The 21,814-nt window shown below is 37.8% G+C and overlaps 1 protein-coding gene across 1 annotated transcript in view; it reads left to right on the forward strand.

Annotated features, from left to right (window-relative positions):
• ror2 (receptor tyrosine kinase-like orphan receptor 2) overlaps positions 1 to 21,814 on the forward strand; it is a 110,223-nt gene that overhangs the window by 84,113 nt on the left and 4,296 nt on the right. The window contains exons 3-6 of the mRNA XM_067433483.1: positions 5,633 to 5,929; positions 8,133 to 8,160; positions 17,046 to 17,167; positions 21,371 to 21,673. Coding sequence (XP_067289584.1) covers positions 5,633 to 5,929; positions 8,133 to 8,160; positions 17,046 to 17,167; positions 21,371 to 21,673 — 750 coding nt within the window. The remainder of the gene's footprint in view (positions 1 to 5,632; positions 5,930 to 8,132; positions 8,161 to 17,045; positions 17,168 to 21,370; positions 21,674 to 21,814) is intronic.

A 21,814-nucleotide genomic window follows, 5' to 3' on the forward strand; every position in this document is an offset into this window, starting at 1 on the left:
GGACCCCACTTTGGAAATCCTTTCGTGTGTGTGTGTGTGTGTGTGTATGTATGTGTGTGTGTGTGTGTTTTTCTTGTACTCCATATTACCTTTTTGAATTTGTTTGCTCTAATTAGTTTTTCTACAAGTTTGTGACACTGACCCACCAATGTTTCACTATCTGTGAGGGGATGAAGATCTACACAAGTCTTTAAAAGCGTACCAAGATATTTATGGACGATAACTTATAGAGATAAATAGCGCAGACACTAGACGAAGATGAAACTTTGTAGTGCGCGTGTATTTGGGCACACTATAAAATGGAGTATACTTTGAAAGGCTACACGTTTGTATGTTTGCTTTAAAACTGTAAACTTGCTTTTGTATTCATTCATGCGTAAGTTGGACAGCTTGGCAACTGCGTGTCAACCCATTTAAGGCTACATACCACCCTTATGATGGCTCTGGGCTGTGGAGATATGATCTCAGATCAGGTTCAAGAGCGCAGTACATTTCGTGTCTGCTTGATAAGGCTGAGGTCTGGCTCTTGCGCACACGGCTGTTTATTTGAGCTCCGTCTGGCTCTCTACATGCTATGAGATCACACTTTTTAGGCTGAGGTTACCCAGGCCCGCTGCCTCTTCTCTTTGCCCTCTTGCTCTCACTTTCTCTGTTTCCCCATCATGCAGTCCTGTTGCATTTCTCACTTCTACACCATCGAATCATCTCTCATGTCTTTGTGAAGAGAGCTCTGACTCAATACACTAGGTCCAGACACTGTTATTTTAAAACTAACGTCCGTTAGCTGCATCCCTTTAAGCACACATTGCCAAATAAAATCAAAAGATACACTCTTACACCTACACTGGGAAAAAAAGATAATTTGACTTTAAAAATGTCATATAAAAATGTTCATATAACTCAATTTAATCAATTACATATGAAGTTTATTGACTTAAGATAAAAAAATTAAGAAACCTGTTGCCTTAATTATTAAGTTAACTGATCACTGTTTTACAGTGTACTCAGTTTAGCGGGGTTATATATAGAACCCTATGGTTCTTGAATACATTTTAAAGAATGCTGCATGCCAAAAAGGATATAAGGAGAAATGCATTAAATGATTGCATTATACATTTTGATGTTTAACAGGTTATTTTGCCTAATCAATGGCAAGTGAAATCCGCCATGGCAGACATTTTTTAGTCACTTAGCATGAAATTTAGTCGCATATGTAAGTGATTTACAATTTAGTGGGTTGAAGAATGACAATGTAGAGAAAGATTGCAGACTCTTTAATAGTGAATTTGCAATAGATTGGTTTTAACGATAACCAATATATTTAAAAAAAATGTAATATATTATATTGCCAAAAGTATTGGAACACCAAATACCTACAAATCATTGAATTCTAAAGTGTTCCAATCACTTCCATGGCAAAGGTGTATAAAAACAAGCACCTAGGCATGGAGACTGCTTCTACAATCATTTGTGAAGTCCATTTGGGAAATATCACTAGTAAATATTGCACAGTCAATTTTTAGTGGTATTATAACAAAGTCGAAGCAATTGGGAACAACAGCAATTCAGCCATGAAGTGGTAGGCCACTTAAATCACAGAGTGGGGTCAGCGCATGCTGAGGTGCACAGAAGTTGCCAACTTTCTGCAGAGTCTGTAGAGAATATCTACAGACCTCCAAACTTCATGTGGCCTTCAGATTAGAGAGCTTCATGGAAAGGGTCTCCATGGACGAGCAGCTGCATCCAAGGCTTCCCTTTACCAAGTCAACACAATCACATGGGAATGCGTATCAATCATAGACCGTAAAAAAATATGGACGACTCGACATCATCCGTTTCCGCTTGTCAGATTTGAAGCTTTCAGGCGGCCTGCATGGCGCTGACATCTTGGGACCGAGTCTGCGCAGTAGCGATTTCGCGACCGAAGTTGAGCAGTAGAGAGCAGGAAGTAGAGCAGGAAGTACAGCTGCGATATCAAAAGCCTGCCCACACTCTCACAGATGCAGAACAATTAATTATGTTGGTGTGAAATAAACAGTTATGGAAATGTAGAATTTAAAGCTAATGCTCCAATCTGCTCCCAAAAATCCAGAAAAAAGTCTGTTAGTGCCTCAGTGACAACTTCACTCAGAGAAGACGTCAATCTCAGCTGTCAATCATGACGTCACACCCCCCGTTTTTATAGCATCAAATAACTTACTAAAACTAAACTTATTTTAAAAACGAACGCTTGAAATGAAATCGTGATGATAACTTTGGGGAAAAAATATTTGAAGTGTAATTTTATTGTTTAGTTTGCCTCGCGTCCATTAGAAAACAGAGGGGCGGCTATACTGGGACCGGTCACCGGGGGGCAATCGAGGCGCGAAAGCTTCAGTATCTGAGAGGGAGACTGCAGGCTTGGTCTCAATAGTATAAGTGTGAAATCTCGTGGAATGGATACGCCAAAATGAGTTTTGGCGTGCATATGCTACGCAGTTTTCCCCGTGCATATGATACGTACTTTATTGAAAAGTGCGTATCATATGCACGCGAAAAAACGCGTACCATATGCACGCCAAACTCATTTTGGCGTATACATTCCACGAGATTGCACACTCGTACTATTTATACGCATTTTCGTGAGATCGGGCTCCACCAAGTGCAATGCAAAGCGTTGAAAGCAGTGGTGTAAAGCACTCCGCCACTGGACTCTATAGAGGAGATGTGTTCTCTGGTGTGACGAATCATGTTTCTCTGTCTGATAATTTGATGGATGAAGTCTGGATTTGGCGGTTGCCAGGAAAACTTGCCTGACAGCATTTTGCCAAGTGTTTGGCTTGGCCCCTTAGTTCCAGTGAAAGAAACTCTTAATGCTTTAACATACCAAGACATTTTGGACAATTTCATGCTCCCAACTTTGTGGGAACAGTTTGGAGATGGCCCCTTCCTGTTCCACCATTACTGCACACCTGTGCACAAACTAAGGTTCATAAAAAAAAATGGATGAGCGAGTTTGATGTGGAGGAACTTGACTGGCCTGCACAGGGTCCTGACCTCAACCCGATTGAAAACTTTTGGGATGAATTAGAGCAGAGACTGCGAGCCAAGCCTTCTTATCCAATATCAGTGCCTGACCTCACAAATGCGCTTCTAGAAGAATGGTAAAAAATAAACGCACTCCGAAACCTTGTAAAAAGCCTTTCCAGAGGAGTTGAAACTGTTATAGCTGCAAAGGGTGAGCCAACTCCATATTCAAGACTACGTATTAACAATGGATGTCATTAAAGTTCATGCGCATGTAATGGCAGGTGTCCCAAAACTTTTGGAAATATAGTGTATTTGTCATGTTAAAATTACACGATACTCCATTAATATATTCCACTTGAGAGAGTGAATAAAAATGTGAATTCGGACACTGAGTGCGCCAAAAGTGCTGCCGCTTTTGCATAATTTGTGCTTGCTGTTTAATAATTATTTAAAAGCAAACTGACAGCTCCACTAGTAATAAAAAGTTATGAACCCTGTCATGGAAACTAGCATGTATAAACTGTAATTAAACAATTTAATAATCAATTAAATGTATTTATACCTGCATGATATTACGCTGTAGCCACATTCAACTAGATCGCCATCTTCTGGTCAGACACTGAATTCATTATGCGTTTTTACAAACTTAATATTTTAGTTAATATCACAATTGTGTATTCTTTTAGCATAGATATTTAAAATATGATATTGGCAAAGTCCTCTGCACATTTGGGAAGTTGTTCTCTACCCAAAATGGATTGCTTTTTCAGGGTTTGTTTGCTACATTGCTGAGGTCTACAAATCATAGTTTCGCCAAAACAAACAAACCCCCTCCTGAGACGTTTCTTTCATCCGCAGTTGTCAGGATGGGACCACTCAACGGAAGATGTTTGTTTTGAGCTGAAGCTGAAGTTGCTTAATCCAGATGTGCTTTCCCAGAGTTGAGTAGTTAATTTAAAGTTCTGCCATCTAATGCAGGGGTCAGACCTTGACCGGCCTGCTCCTGTTTATCTTCTCCATTTGAAAGCGAGACAAAAACTTCAACTAAAACAAACACAAAAATACTTACAAAAATGTGAGAATACTTGGTCGGAAACCAGAAGCAGCTTTAAAGTGGCTCATGCAACCAGAATTGTGAGTGTGTTAATAAAGCAATATCGCATGAGCCAGTGTTTTAGATTAGCACATACATGTTGTGTGTTTATGGAAGAAGTATTTAAGTGAGAAAAAGACATGGTGTCGAAAAGAACCTTAAAATTACGCCACAGAATCAGAATCTGCAAACTTAGTTTAAAAGATGTTGGCATTCAATCTTCTGTTATTAATTTGAGAATGTCACAATACATCTAGCAATAATAGTTACTAAAGAATTGTTGGAGTAAGAAGATGGCACAATTGTGTTATTGCATTCACACAGTGTTTCAATAAACAGGTAATATTGAGTAACTTGCATTTTAGAAACGATGGACTCTTTTCACAGACTGTGATAGTGTTTTCACAGTTATTAACATTATCAGTCTAGCAAAGTTTTTTATATATATATATATATATATATATATATATATATATATATTTTTTTTTTTTTTTTTTTAGTTTTTTTTTTTTTTTTTTTTTTAATTGAATGTACATTTCTAACACTATATTGTTTTACCTTCACGTCAACTAACAAAACAACTAGTTAACAGCTACAAGGCTGTTTCTAAGACAACAGCTAAGGGAACGATTATAAATTTGAATATTTTTCTCTCTTCTATTGTCTCTATACATTTTGTTCCTCCTTTGCAAAGTTGTGGAAGTGCTATAATAGATTTTTTTTTCTTAAGCTTTCGGAGCAAATTGAAATGCAACAATCAAATTGGCTGTAGTTTCCCTATTTTAAAATTAAGAGCACTGGAAATGTGAATAGGATCTGTATTGCCAACAAATAGTTTCAAATGAAGCCACAGCAGATTTACTGCAACACACACCGTGGAGTTTTCCTACTAAATGACTCTGTGGCTTTCAAAATATTATTTGAGGGAATTATTCAGACAGTCACTTATTTACAGAGCAGTTTTTTCCTGCAAACTCAGCCATTAAGAGACACCGAAAACACTTTTCATGAGTTGCTTGTGTAAATGAACACAGTGCCGTGCTTCACTCTGAAACGGTGCAAATGTGTGTTTCATTCATTTATCACAGACTACGCAATTTGATAATCACACTAGATGTACCATGATTTGATTAATCGTTCAGCTTTGTATTTATTACAGTCTAAAAAATATTTTTTTTTAAATGTGTGAATGTATGATGTAAAATTGATATATAGGATATAATTGATATATGAAATTGAAAAAAAGCAGTTATATTGATATATAACTGCTTATTTTTTGCTCTTGGTAGATTTGGCCCTTAATTTGTTTCCATTCAGAATGTTTGTTTTTTTTCTTTGAGACTTGAGTCTTGTGCTCTTTTCTTAGGCAGAAACCAATACATCAGTAAAAGGTTTCACTGTCTAACGGTAGTGTCTGTCAGAGGCCTCTAAATGAGGATTGGGGGGTTGATTTTCTTCTTAAGCCTGCATTGATGCTCAGGGTCCCCACCTTTGACCCCTCTAACAGCCTTTCTTGCCCTTTTCCCTCAGGTTATTTCCTGGAGTTTGTGGAGCCGCCGAACAATATAACTATAGTGCAGGGCCAGACAGCCACTTTACACTGCAAAGTAGCTGGCCACCCGCGGCCCAACATCCGCTGGCTGAAGAACGATGCCCCAGTGGTGCAGGAGCACGGCCGAATCTCCATTCGCAAGACAGAGGCTGGATCCAAGCTCCGTATTCAAGACCTGGACACCACCGACACCGGATACTACCAGTGTGTGGCTTCAAATTCCATCAAGGTTATTTCAGCAACTGGGGTGCTCTATGTGCGTCTGGGTAATGCAGGTAAATGATTGCTATTTTATTTTTTAATTGCAGAGTGCTCAATTGCAGATTTGTAATCTGTAATCCAAACTAACTCCAGACAGTTCTGAAATAAATACCAACATTACGTTAGTAAAACGTTACAAAAAGACCTGCTTTATGTTCATTGTTTTTTAAGGGGGAATGAACTAAGGCCCCGTCCACACGGAGACGGGTTTAGCTGTATACGTATAAATTTTGTACCGTATCAGCGTTTCGTCCACATGGATCCGGCGTTTTAGAAGCATGAATCCGATATTTTCCGAAACCGGGTCCCAAAGTGGGTAAATCTGAAAACGATCATCTTCCGTTTTCGTGTGTACAGCGAATCCGTATATTTTCTGAAACGGTGATGTCATCACACTACGTCCAGCACGGTGAAGAGTTAATGGATACAACTACGGGCACTGGGCATGCACACATCAATATTGCGTCATTTAATTAACGTATCTGCATACCTGTAAGGGTATGTTTTGGGTTGGGGTAGGTGTAGGCATTAATAAAACACATCTGTTAAGTAGCAAATGTATTTATTGTTATTTTATTGTGAGATTTTGCCTCACCTCCGACCACTGCTATACCCCTTCTAGCCACAACTCTTCTTCTCCGTGTTTAGTGTATTTCTGTGGCAGAATTACAGCGCCACACACTGGCCTGGCATCCAAACTACATCGTTTTTAGTCTGCTTTCGTAATCTCGTGTGGACGCAGATATTTCTTGAAACGAGGAAAAAAAAAGATCGGATTAGGAAAGCACTGGCTTCGTGTGGACGGGGCTTAAGTCCCATGAAGCATTGTGAATAATGTGATCAAACAATCTAAGGACTTAAAATGTTATATACAAATGTATTTACATATATATATATATATATATATATATATATATATATATATATATATATATATATATATATATATATATATATATATATATATATATATATATATATATTTACATATTTATAAATATAATTTATATATATATTTATATATATGTGGATACATACATTGTATCCACAACCGTTAATTCAGCAAAGACCAATTCAATTTATCAGTAAAGACAAAAGTGAAAGTAAAGACATTTATATCATTACAAAAGATGTTCATATAAATGCTGTTCTTTCTATACATCAAAGAATCCTGAAAAATATTGATCACAGTTTCCACAAAAATATGAAGCCGCAAAACTGCTTTCATCACTGATAACAATCATAAATGTTTCTACAGCATCAAATCAGCATGTTAGAATGATTTCTGAAGGATCATGTGACACTGGAGTAATGATGCTGAAAATTCCGCTTTGGTCACAGGAATAAATTACATTTTAATATATATTCACATACAAAAACAGCTATTTTAAACAATATTACTGTTTTACTGTATTTTATTGATTAAATAAATGCTAAATAACTGATTGGTGGAGCTCTCTTCAGGATTCTGGCAATTTAATAATAATAAATAAAAAAACATGCATTGAAATCATATTGACTTCCATAGGAGAATATTTCATTCTTTAAACTTTGTAGAGAAACTGACAGCGTATACTCCTTTCAAGAGAGACCTACAGAGAAAATGAATGGGATTTTTACTTCTAGGACCCTACTTAATTAAATATACCTGTGTGGTTTCCCAATGTAAATTCCTCTCAGACTTTTATAACCTCACAGTCGGGTCTACAATCAGTGTGTTCTCTGCTGAGCCCTCTGTATCATGGCTCTAGTGTTTTCTTTCCTGTTCACCTATTTTGGCTTATTTGGGGAGTCCATTGATTTACAGGGCAAACTAAAACAGCACTGTTTTACAACCATATGCGCCAAATCTCACCCTGGCATCCCTGTATATTTATAGGAAAGCAGCAGCATAAATCTCAGTGTTCCTGCATTAGGACTCTTCTTAAGAAACAACTTCCCACTGTTTCCTTCTGAGGAGAAAAAAAATCCCTTTTATGTGTGTACGGTAAATTCTCCACAAGGAGCACGTCCAATATTTCACATTATGCTTCTGACAGTTTTAGGAGCTTGCTTGCGCCGTGCCTCCTGCCTCTCTGAAAAGTCATCTTGGCGTAATAACACTACAGCTTCTCTTGAGCTGAAACAGCAAATTAGGCTTTGTAAAAAACAGCTGCTCCCAATGGGAAGATCATGTTAAGACGCTTGTCCATAATTCCTCCTATCTGTGTTTTACAGGACAGCCCCCAACCAATGGAGAAGATCAGTAAGTACTACTTATGTGTGTTTGTCTCTGTGTGTGATAACATTTTTGTAAATAAAAGGTACATCATTTCCACACAGTCACTTGTTTGTTCCAACACATTGGCCTTAACTTTTTCGAAAAATGCACACTTATGTTACGAATGGCCATACATTTAATGAATTTAAAAAATATTCTCAAAAAGAATCAGATGTTGGCAGGACTTTGAGTCGGATCACATTGTTTAAAAAGCTGAGGCAGCACATTTCTGCTTAAATTGATTTGCTCTTCGCAAATGTGTGAACTGAAGCTTGAGAAGATAGAAAAACAGTTTTGTGTTTAGTTTAACGCTCTTTGCTGGCTGTCGTCTTATAATATAAATATGGTAAGTCTCTTGTTTTTACTCTTTCTCTTACTCTCATTCTATTTACCTTGACATGACAAAAAGCTTTGGTTGATTAGTGGAAATAAAAGCAGGACCTGCTTTTTCCAAAAAGAACAAAAACACAGTCGTATCCTGGCATGAACCAGTATCTGACTTAACTTCCCTAAGAGCCGAAGAGATCTCTGGCAGCCACCTTCAGTAGGGGAAATTTTGTGGCAGGTCCTAATGTTTCCTTTTCCAGGTTAAATAAATGGTACAATGTCTGTGGGGATGTTTCTCATCGGGGATGTGCTCATGTTAATAGGATTCAGCCTTCCTTCCCACAAACTGACATACTGTAGATCAATGCTGTAAAGGTGCAGCCACATTTACCATTGTTCGAAGTATTTACACAGACAAAAGCCAGCCTCTAGGATTTCAATAGTAATGCACGCAATCTGCAATTTCATTTCATGTGAGGGTAAAAGATTTCTCCATGCAGATGTTAGACGATGACCTTTTTTTGCCCACTAAAAATCTCGCTAATGTGACTACACATAATTGTGCTTAACTTTAAAGTGTGATCGGAAGTCTTCTTGCACGGATGTTCCAAACCTGAATGTCCATGGAACACAAAAGGACATATTTTTGAAAAATGTTCCATGAGTTTTTTCTAGGGCTGCCCCTAATAGTCGACGAAACGTGAAGAATCCGCTTACTCTTATGTTAACCTAGATAAGTGTGTGCTATTATTAGGCGCATATCTGTGTTTCTGAGGAGAGCACACTTACTGCACGACATACAGGCGCCGGCGCGATCACTTGCATTTAAATTAAAATGCTCTCATTTTTGGTCATACATTTAAGAGTAATACAAACTGTAAAGGGTCTACTTTTATTTCTGTAAATCACAGAAAACGTTTTAGACCCCATTTTTATCTGTATTTAGCACTGACCACTTGTGTTCTGATCACAAAAAAACACGTTAAAGTTAGGTGGAAACCCGTTTGGACTGGGTCCTCAGATGAGATGAGAGCTTCAGTAAGATGCGTAGGCACTCGGCAGGTAAAAGTAGGTGGTGAAATTTGCAATGTTTGTCTTCCTTCAGTTCCCAGTACTGCATATGTATCTCCCCCCCCCCCCCTCTCTCGATCAAGTAGACAACACATCCTCTGTTCTTGTCCAGCAGTTCGATCCCGATTCTAGTGACGTGAGTTGCAGCAGACGCCTTGGCATTAGCCTAATCCTCAATGTTAAGTCTTCTTGCTGTGCTGACCGGTTCAAAACAAATGTTTTTATCAGGAATACAATGCTTGTCCAACTGCTCAGCTAAAAAATGTTTCCTGCCTGTACTGCCAAAAACATTCTTAATTTTTTTTCCCCTGTGACATGCGCCGTTTCTTTGAACTTACCTTGTCTGTAAGGAATAGTTCACCCAAATCTGTATGAATTTCTTTGTTAGATCAGCACATACAATTTTAATGTGAGCATCTATTACACATGGCATCAGTTCTGACTGGATCTCTTCCCTAATCGTTCCTCCCTAACATTTTTTGTTTCGTTTTTTTTCCTTGTCGAAAATTACAGTAGATTTTCATCCATTTTTTTTGTCACCCAAAACAAAAATTGTTGACGAAAATTGACAAATCATTCAACGAAATTAACACTGCAATGCAGTCCACATCCTGATGAATATGTAAATGTGCTTTCCTCTCAATAAAAAAATTATTTGGAAATGAGAAAACCGCAGTTAAGAAAGCATCTGATTATAGCGGCATGGAAGTTTGCACAAGCTCTGCGATTCAGAGCTTCAGTCAAGTCCTGTCAAGTTTATTTATACAGCCCTTTATACAATAAATCGCTTTAAAGCAGCAGCTTTACTGAATAATTACAACTTCAATTTCTACTATAAAGCCGCTCTCCAGTGTGTTCATGTTTTTACACATGGACATTCAACCTTGACGGACTGAACAAAAGAAATTAACCAAAGAAGAGTTCCATGTGAAAGAAGGTGGAGCCTCAGAGCCACGTCTACTTATTACATCACTGTTCCGAACCATTGATCACACCAGTTCATATTCTTCAATTTCGCTTGAAGTATATCGGGCCCTTAGATATCAAATGATGAACCAAGGCAGCATTTGTTCCGTGGGACAGCAAGGATAATTGGTAATAAGAAGTAGAAGAGCATATATTTAATAAAGGCAGAGTATTGTTTTCATCTACATAAGTGATTACAGATGTACATGAGGCACAAATCTCCAGTTGTGTTGCTTCTAATTTGACAGCCTTTCACACTGATAAATGTTGAATGTATGTGAGGTGGGTCAGAATGTTGTTCAAACTTCAAGAAAATAAATCTTTTCCAGTTTTTGTAAACTTTGAACCGGTTACAAAGAACAGTCTTTAGGGAAATAATGCTTTGCTTTTGTTTTTTTCTCCTTGGAATATTTTCAACAAAAAGTAAGTAAATCTGAATCTTGTTTGGCCCGAGTCCCTAAACATTAGCTTGAGAGAAAATTCCTTGCTCCATCCAAACTGCGGTGAAATTGTAACCATATGTGATATTGGAGGCTGGACGTAGCAGAAGTTTGGGGCATTGATGGGTACGCTGGCAACGTGCCACAGATAGAGCAAAATGAAGAGGGAATGGTGCAAAATAGAAAGAGAGCAGTTATTTTATACACTACATCCATTCACAGGTCTCACCATAGGAATTTTCAGAGCAGCAGCAGTGTTTGATTTATAAAAGTTTTAAAAACATCGGAGAACTTTGAATGATTAGGGATCTACTAAAATGTCAAACCCTGAAGACTGATACGTTTGTTTCTGATCATGTTGCATATGGGCCAAGTTAGGACATTTTCAGAAAATTGCTTGCCATATCACTAAACTCCAGTAAATTATTGAGATATTGGAGGAAATGTATTTTCCTGTAGTTCTGGATTGGTAATTGATCAGTACTTTTTGCATTGCATAAATCTCACAAGCAAGCAAAACAATGCACTCTATATAGAGCACTGATGTAAAAACAAAAACAAAAAACAACAACAACAAAAAACTAGTAGTACCCTCAAAGGCAACATGAAGGTATTGTCACACTCTTAATGTGAAAGGTGAAAAATGCATTCTTCTGGTCAAATTCTAAGGTAGCATGTATCCTTCACACATTTTATTGAGCTCAGTGAAAAAGATTTGCGTTTGCGTGCTACTAGTAAACACAGAAACTGGCGAACGGCTGCGGTCTTTCAAATCAGCTTTGACCGCGACTCTGGAAGACTTGGAGTTAAGCTTTTCTCTGAGAAAAGAACAAAGAACGGCACTGAAGTCATTCTTAAGAAGGGAAGATGTGTTCGGAGTTTAGCCGACCGGATAAGGCGAATGTTTAATCTATCAACAAGCTCTGTTTCACCTTCGTTGCTCTGGTTGGTGTAGCGCTATCCTATGCAGAGGGAGTTTGAAAGACAACCGTTTATCCCGCCCCTCAGATTGAGCCCTGCCAGTGGTGAGTTTCCAGACCAAACATCTTCATGTGGGTCTGGCTTGTCAGGCTAAGAGAAATGGTGATTATTCATGCTACCGTTCATGAGTTTCTGGAAATGAATACTTTTATTCAGCAAGGATGCATTAAACTGATCAAAAGTGACAGTAAGGACGTTTATATTGGTTAAAAAAAATACAGTTTAAATCAATTTAATTATTTTAAACTTAATCAAAGATTGCATAATGGTTTTCACAAAAATATGAAGCAGTGCAACACTGATGCCATATGTGTCAATGTCTCTTGAGCATCAGATCCGGATATTAGAATGATTTCTGAAGGATCATGTTAGACTTAATTCAGGATGAAAATTCAGATTTGATCACAGAAATAAATTCAGGGTTTCCACATGTCTTAATGTGACTTTCTGCAATTTAAGGCCTTCTTAAATTGGAGTGGAAAGTCTTATATTCAATATCCTGACATTCAATTAGGGCCCTATGATTTCTGTGATATGGTTAACAGTTACGGAACCATGATGACATGGAGTTTGTCTACTTTTGTATTAAAAGATCAAAGTAGGTGGGGGCTCAACATTATCCCTTGTGCGGACGTGGATTTTTTGAAGGGGTAAAGTGAGAATTTTAGAAGCCCGTTTAAACCAATTACCTAAATGCGAGACTGATTCTGCATTAATTTCACGATTAATAAATAATATTTGTTTAATTTTTCATAATATTACAGTTTTTACTCTATTTTTTGAATAAATTATCTAAATCGACTAAATCATCGAATAAATGCAGCCTTTATTCTTTATTCGGATCCCCATTGGCTTCCACAAAGTGGTTGCTAATCTTCCTGGGGTCCATACAGCCATACAAGCAAAAAAACTAAAATAAAATAAAACCAAAAATACAGTTACACTAATCAAATAATCAAACTATACATCTTAGCAGTAGCAGCACATCAAACATACATCATACATCTACGTGTATATAATAGTAAGCATATCTTTACATTGTTTTCTAAATACATATGTGCTTTTACTCTTTCTTCATGTGTTTATTGGAACCATATACCAAGCAACAGAACCTCGATAAAGCAAAGGTTTTTTGGGGGGTTTTTTCGTGAAATTTGTGTGGGGACAATCTTAAGAGTTGAGCCTTAAGCCCATTTTATACTACGTCGTAGGTTGTGTGTTGCACGCGTAAACTATAACGTACCCTAACCATAGACTGTAAAAAAAAAAATGGACTGCCATTTTGGCAACGCGTAATCACGTGGATAACAGAAAATGGGCAAAAAGGCGGGACGTGGGCGGAGCTGAGGTGACGCGATGACTAACAGAAAGCGAATCAATGGCTGTCCACCTGTCAACCAAAGTGGCCACGCCCTTAATTAAGCAGAAATGTAAGGCTTTATTTAATGTAAACGAGTGAGCTATAAAAACATTTACCCCCATCACAGTTGTCATGAAGGGCAAAAATAGCCGTATAGGCCAAAACCACAATTTGTTCCAGGCTGTAAACACGTTTTTTTTTTTTTTTTTTTGCTGTAAAGCTGGGCATTTTAATATGCCGCTCAATGAGATTCTGCTCTTCTGGAGCCTGTCCCTAGTGGCCAGTCGAGGAATTGCAGTTTAAGTTACTTCCCTGACGTGCACCTCTCTAAAAAATTTAACGACGCATCGATTCTACACGAACTGTGTAGACTGTGTATTATTTTTGTAATTTTCAGTGTGAACACAGATCAGACTATACTACACTGAAAAATTTTTTTTTTTTTACTGCTTGTTCAAATTGCTTAGTTAGTTAAAATGAGCTAAAGCAACACAATTACGATACATGTTGTCCTAACTTAATTTGATTGTGTTCAATCCAATAATTAAATATGAGTCACATTTAAGTTTACTGTTTGTGTTAAGATTATATGAATGTTTTGTGTTTCAGTAACAAAAAATTGTCCTGGGCTTGTTAGTTCCCAGCATGCTTTGCATATGGCTAAATCAAGAGAGAGTACATTTTATTTTAAATGTAAAAGTGTAATTTTGTATTTTTGAGCAAGATGAGAAAGGGGAGACTTGATTGTGTTTATTAGTGTTTAATATTCAGTTATGATGGAATTATTCAAACTATTTAAATTATAGTGGATTACCATTGTTGAGAAGAGTGGAGCATTTGCATAGGCTGTAGACCAGGCAGGGGTCTCCAAACTTGGTCCTGGAGGGCCGCTATCCTGCAGAGTTTACCTCCAACCCCAAATAAACACACCTGAACCAGTTAATCGGTGTCCTACTTGGCCCAAGCAAGACCTTCGTTGCGTCTCAATTCGCCTTATACTACGTCCTAAAAGTATGTACTCTTTTTGTGTACTTTTGAGTGTGTAGCAGAAAAGTATGCAAGCTTCGGGACATACTACTTCGCCATCTTTAAAGCAGCACTAGGTAACTTTTCAACCTTCATAATATATTTTTTAAGACTCTTGTGATGATAAATCGACTTACAATAGGTTGAATGACACGTCTGCCATTGCCTGATGGGGTCTGTATCGTTTTTAATCGTACTTTTAAACTGCGGGTTTCGGGTAGTAACCCGAGAAAAAGAAAAGAACTACAAAATTCAACTGCTTTACGGCATATACGTCACTTCCACCAACACACACACTTCCTTACATTCGGACGTGCGAGCCCAACTTTGTTCGTCGGATAATATAGTCATGTCCGAAGCAGCAGAGACAAATAAGAAAGAAAAGGTTTTGTTGGAGGAAAGCAATAAGAGGAAATGAAAAAATGATGGGATTAAAGGCAGGACGAGGATCAAAATGTGACCAGGGTTTGCTCGTTGGCGTGAGCTGAAGGAGGCGTGCCCGACCGATGCTGTCATGCTTGTTACGGTGAGCTACCACTCAAACATTGAACTTACTGAAGTATCATATAGATTCTGTAAAATGGTAACCAATAGACTACTATAATGACGCTGGCATGTAAACGTGAGCATCGTGATTATTTGGCGTTTAAAAAAAACAAAACCCATGAAATTATATTCATATGACATGCTGAAACATATGCCACTGACTGTAACGTTACCTGGGATGAAGACATTTCACACGCGACGCCAGAAGAACTCCTCTTGCAGTTTTCAGGGGAACTGTTAGTGCTGCACCGACCGCACCGACCCGCGGGACGCTTGAAGTTATTTGGCCCGCACCACTGTATATATTTTTACAACACGCCGCGCACCCGCGACCATTAAATAGACATACGGGGTCCGCGGGTTATGAGACGAGACTAGTTCAGGGCTATCAGGGTTGTCATGTCAACAAATGCACGCGCGATGGCATCCCCTGTTGTAGGAGGACAGCGCTTACGACAGTAGTTGAGGACATAATTTTTTCCAAACTGTAGGGGGACCCCGAGAGCAAAAGTAGCCAAGTGGGGCTTTAACGGACTCTGTCGCTTAGTTACGTGCATCCCGTCACCGTTCATCTGCCCTGTCAATCATCGTCAGATTCGTCACAGTTCAAATCCTCAACATTCAGATTAATCTCCCACCGTATCGGAGAGAAATGTAGCCACTCGTTGATCTGCCATGTGTGGGTCTTTGTGGGTCAGAGACTCTCCTCATGTGTTTGCAGTTTAAATATAATGATGCATTTAAAAGTTAATGGCCAAACGTGTCATTACAAAAGTTCACAATGCTTAATGCTTAGTATTTAAGATGCTAATGTGTGCTGTTGATAGCTAAAAGTTTATCGGCTAGCTAGTGCAGTATTATAATTCAGTTGTGTAAGATTAAAATATATGAAATTAAAGTGGATGAATGAATATATGAAATTAAATATCTAAATCATGTAAGGGAGCCATATAAAACTCCCTTTTTTTAGACTACTTAATTGGGTCACTTAAAATGTATTCATTCCATGATGTTAAAGTTAAATGAACAAATTATGTTTGTTCAATTTTATTGATTCATGTGGGACTGACGTATACAATTAAGTCATGTAAATCCAAAACATTTTTTTTTTCAGTGTATAAAACAGCATAGAATAGTGCATAAGTACACTATTTGGGATGCACTTTTAGTTTTACTACCACTGTTTTAACGACACACCAGAGTTTCTGCTTGTGTTGCGTATGCTCCAAGTCCATCACATACCGGGTTCCATTTCAGCTAGGATGCTGCCTTAGAAGGTAGACAGGAGACACGGTTTTGGACCAGAGCCTTGCATAGTATCACATTTTAGCTCTGGAGAGCATTGCTGTTGTGTGTTGTCAGTTCATTGTGAGACTAAAACAAATGTCTGTTGTGGAGACACACACACACACACAAAAACCTTTAGGCATCAAGTTCAGAAGACTTCAGAATCCAATTCCAAGCAGTTCCTGAGTCATCACATAAAGCCATTTCTGTTTTGCCAGAATAGACCACTTTTATCCAGTTGGTAACTGCATAAACAGCAGAGGTGGATATCCTGAGCAGCAAATCTTAGTGATTTTGGTCACTTCAAATTCAGATTATGATGAGAGAAACAGCAAAGCCCAAAAGCAGCGTAATAAACAACCATCGAAACTGCTTCAGAAGGGCTCCAATCATAACACTCAAACCGCAGTCCACAGTGACTAGACTTCTGTATCGCGTTGGCTTTACATGAGCACCTAGATGTCAGGATCCATGAACAAGAGGTCATGAGATGCACAGGCTCACTAGAGAGTCCCTTAATGCTCATGCTCTCTGTGCTGAGGTCAGCAGGATATTAGTTTAACATCAGTATTAGAAGGGTTACAGATCGGTCAGTCTGGATGGAAATATCATTACTCTCATCCCTGAAAAATGATGAACAAGATCAAATTATGAAATGCACCAAATATAAACCATGTAACTAGTGTTAAATTGTCATAAACACATGGTATTGTGATAAGTAATGTGGTGTCTGAAGTTGTCCTGTGGGGGCCTTATTCTACAACGTACCGCTTTTATTAGTTGAGATGTCTTACTAAATATCAGCTGTGTGCCATTCAGGCAAGTTTTCATCTTGGTCATCATCACTGTCTGTCATTTTCTTCTAGAACGCATGAGAAGGGCTTCTGCCAGCCGTACCGAGGCATTGCGTGTGCTCGCTTCATAGGAAACAGGAGTATCTACGTGGAGTCTCTGCAGATGCAGGGGGAAAGTGAAAACCGCATCACTGGTGAGCATTGCCTTCTGAAACCAACGCTATGAACACAAACACAGTGCATTAGCACACATATCATGATAATGTTGCACGATATTGGAAAAAACTGACATTGTGATATTTAGTTTTTCTGCTGTATATATTGTGAAGTAGGTTTCACTACATGACATGGTTCAAGTAACATTGAATAATCATTTAGCCTGCTTCTATTGCAAATCACACCGTTTCACTTCCTTTACCGGGTCAGAACATCTTGGGCTGATTTGCCAGTGTATGGTGTAAATTGGACAGGTCGCTTTTAAAAGATGATGTAAGTGGTTCGTCAGAAAAATTGGATATGGTCACCAGATTAAAATTGTGCAAAGACCTGCAGTGTAAATGTGGCTAAATAGCTCTATTTGGAAGGAATTGTTGATTCTAGAATGATTCTTTTTGAACTGGTTCATTTGTGTAAATACAGTTATTATTTTGTCTTGTGGATTATATGTAAACATCTATTATGTATTCAGGACGATTTCTATTTTCATATTACTACAAGGGGTGTGTAACCTATGAGCAGAACTGTAAATGCGCTGCTGGTTTCAGAGGCACTGTGTTCATTTAAACATGCAGCTCAAAGCGTCTCAGAATGGATTCACTGTAAATAAACCAGGTCGCTCTGAGATTCTTAAAAGCTATATCATTGACTATATGTATATAGAACCGCTAGCACATATAATTACTTTATTAAATCACAGCCTGTACGATTTAACAATCGCACTTAGCCATAGGGGTGTGCAATTAAAAAAAAAATAATAATATTTTTTTTTATCTATGATAATATCATGATTGTTTTTTAATAATGTGGGATCTGACATTATCGAGTATATCCCTTACTTTACAAAAACACACCTAGAGAGTGCACAAATACACTATGTGATGTAGGTTAAACTAGTGCGCAATTAGAGCGCACGCTTAACTGCTTGATTTAGACTATTAAAATGCATTTAGAATGCACTCAATATTCAAGATAAGGGGCAAAATACCTTTTGTCTTTTTATATTTATGCAATTTAATATAGTTAATATCACACGTTGTGATACAATTTTTTTTTCTTCTTCTCCAAATATCAGCATGATTAGAAATGTGTTACTGAATGAATGAATCGGTTGATGACTCTATGACAGTCAAATGATTTGTTCCTGAATTAGGGATGCTCATATTGACTGTTTAATCGTTAACCAATAGTAAGAATTTTGACCGATTAATAGGGCCCTATAAAATCCGTTTTTTCCCCCCAAATTCCATTTAATTTTTTCCCAAATTCCATTTTTTACGTTTTAATTTTTTCAGATTTCTTTTTTTCAGTTTTAATTTTTGGGAATTCAGTTTTTGTTTTACCCTTTACTGTTATTTTAGTCAAAAAGAGTGTGCTTTTAATGTTAATATAATAGAACATAAAACAAAAAATAAGAATGACCTTAAATTTATTGAGGTAACAAACATCACATTTACTTTTTAGGACAAATACTGCATGATGCAACATAACACTGCACTTCAAGTACTTCAATTATTAATGCTTATGAGCTTTAAACTTTCCGGTAAAATTCATTATATTAGTTTATATAAGTTAAAATCAAAGTGCTCCATTAGCTTTCTCTTTCAAGTAATTTTTTTTTTTAAAGAACTAAAAAATGAATAAGAATCATCTTTTACATACAGTACTATGAAGTAAAACATTTAAAGCTAAAAATTAACATGAAAAAAAAAAACATTTCACCATGAAATCATGTAGTGAATTGCTCTGTGTGTTTAACAATAACCATTATGATATCAAGAGCTGTGAAAAATAAAATACACAAAAACAACACTGCCAGAAGTTTTTTTCCCCAACTTCAAAGGCCCCTTTAAATGATTAAAACTAGAGGCTTATCTTAACTTTAAGGTTACTTTTATATGTATACATTTATTCTGTATATACGATACAGAATTTCATTACAAATATATATAATATATAAATATATATAATATAGAATTCCGAGGAAATCTGCGTTAACACTAGATTCCACGCTAATATGCAGATTCTGCGTAAATATGCCAATTCCACGATACAGAGACATATTTCGCAAAATGAAGCAATGGGAAAGAAGCCTACTGTGTGGGACTATTTCAACAGAAAGGGTGACAAAGTTACGTGCAAAATAAGCTAAGCGGTATTACAATTCAGCAGCACAAGCTCCAGACTGGTGGAGGAAAGCTAATGAAAAGCGCTTCCCGAGGCTAGCCACTCTAGACTTTGTATTCCCCATCTAAAGCCTTAATGTTTGCTTAAAGGTGCACTATGCAACTTTCCATCCACTGAAAGGGCGCCTATTCTAAACAGAAGCGTAGTTTGATGATGCCAAGTGTGAGCACAGTATCTTGGGACATGTGGTCTTCACCTCACAGCCGGTGGAAAATAGGACTCATGTTCATGGATGCGGTTATTAACTTTACTGTAGTGTAAAGGAGAGCAGGACCGAGTGTTGTGGAGCTGAGCACGGCTGCTGGAGCGATTGTTATACAAATACACTCGCGAACACCGGGACTTTTATTATGACGGAACGGGACACAGACGTCGGGCACTTCCGCTTTTTCCGGTCATGATTATAAGGTAAAGCAGCTCTGTTTATCATATTAGATACATTTAAGTGTGTTTAAAATGATGTTATGACGTTACTGTGCGTTCGCTCGGCTCTGCTGTGACATGTTCACACTGCTAAGAGAAAAGCGCTTCTGCAGAAAAAAAAACGAGGGTAACGCAGATATGACGCGATTGACAGGCGACTCGCTTAAACGCTATGCTGAAATGTCCCGGTCCTTGGTTAAAATAGCAATTTTCTCACAATTTACAAATAATTGGAAACATTTGGGACATTTGGGATATTGTTCTGTTTCAAAGAACAGCACAATGGTGAGCGCGTCGACTATAAACACTTCCCCAAACAGACGACGCACCGCCCGTGCAGTCAGCGGATCTGCGGAGCCTCGAGGCGCACGCTGCGGAGACAGACGGAAGTAAACAATTAAGGCTTTTTTCCGCAGGTCTAACTGTCAACAGGCTGTGCTCCAGTCAGACTAACCCACATCACTTAGACATGTTACTTTTTAACAATTAAAAACCAGTCAAGGTGTGGATTGAGGTAGGCCTGCTATTTTTATTTGACGGGGAAAAAAACTTATTGTATTTTTATGTAATGGCAATTCGATATTATAATCTTAGCAGTTAACGGTTAATAATTGATTAATGAGCATCGGTTGTCGGTCAGGAAAATTAACCGAAATGAGCATCCATATCCTGAAAGAATCAGTTGAAACTATATGACTTGCACAGTGAATTTTAAATGTGAAACAGTGAATTTCACATTTAAAGTATCTTTTCATGTTATAAATCTCAATATTCAACATCAATCAAAACATCACAACATGTTTTATGCATTTGTAACTGCAGGTTTAATGCATCCATGTCCCTCTGAGCTGCATTAAACAGTCTGTGTGAATGCATCTACAGGTCCTTCTCAAAAAATTAGTATATTGTGATAAAGTTCATTATTATTTTCCATAATGTAATCATAAAAATTAAACTTTCATATATTTTAGATTCATTGCACTCCAACTGAAATATTTCAGGTCTTTTATTGTTTTAATACTGATGATTTTGGCATACAGCTAATTTTTTGAAAAGGACCTGTATATGTTCCTTCAGTTGAAGCTTCTGTTTTCTCTGCATCGCAACGATGCTTTTTGCTGATACTGATTTCATTTGATTGTTCAAGCACTAATGTGTTTTATTATACAAATTGAATTTATTGATTACATGTAAGAATTTGACACAAAAGATGATGCATGCATGTAATTAGTTTCAAAGATGGCTTTATAAAGTTACAATGCACATAAAAGGTAAAAATCAATTTAAACTTATTGGAAAAGATGATGGCACTGCTGCAAACTGACCACCACACCGAATATGAAGAATATCAAAAACTTTAGGAGCGGTGCACGGCAGTCCTAAATCTGCCAAAGCTACCAACACAATAAACACACTCACCAAAATAGTGTCTGATTATCGAGAAAATCACAGATATGTTAATATTGCACACTCCAACTAAACCACATCGCTTATTTATTCCAGTATATACTGTGCAGCCCTATCATACATTCTGATTTATTATTATTTATCATTCCTGTGTTGTTCCCCAGCGGCCTTCACAATGATTGGGACCTCTACCCAGCTATCAGACCAGTGCTCTGAATTTGCCATCCCGTCTTTCTGCTATTACGTCTTTCCATTATGCGAGGAGGGCACCAGAGGTCCACGACGGCGCCAGCTCTGCCGAGACGAGTGCGAGGCTTTGGAGAATGACTTGTGCAATGCGGAGTACACCATCGCACGATCCAACCCTCTGATCCTCATGCAGCTCGAGCTGCCCGTGTGCAACCTGCTTCCCCACCCCGGCTCGCCTGAAGCTGCCAGCTGCATTCGCATCGGCCTGCCGCCGCAATGTAAGTTGACAAGACTGAACTCTAAAACACAAAGATGGGTTTTAATTCAGAGCCAAGAAAAACTCAAGGGAGGATAAAAAATAGCATGAGATATAATGTTACTGGCTCCCAAGCAACACCCTCAAAGAGCAACAGCAATTA

The sequence above is a fragment of the Pseudorasbora parva genome, chromosome 23 (genome assembly GCF_024679245.1).
Source record: "Pseudorasbora parva isolate DD20220531a chromosome 23, ASM2467924v1, whole genome shotgun sequence".
Lineage (NCBI taxonomy): Eukaryota > Metazoa > Chordata > Actinopteri > Cypriniformes > Gobionidae > Pseudorasbora > Pseudorasbora parva.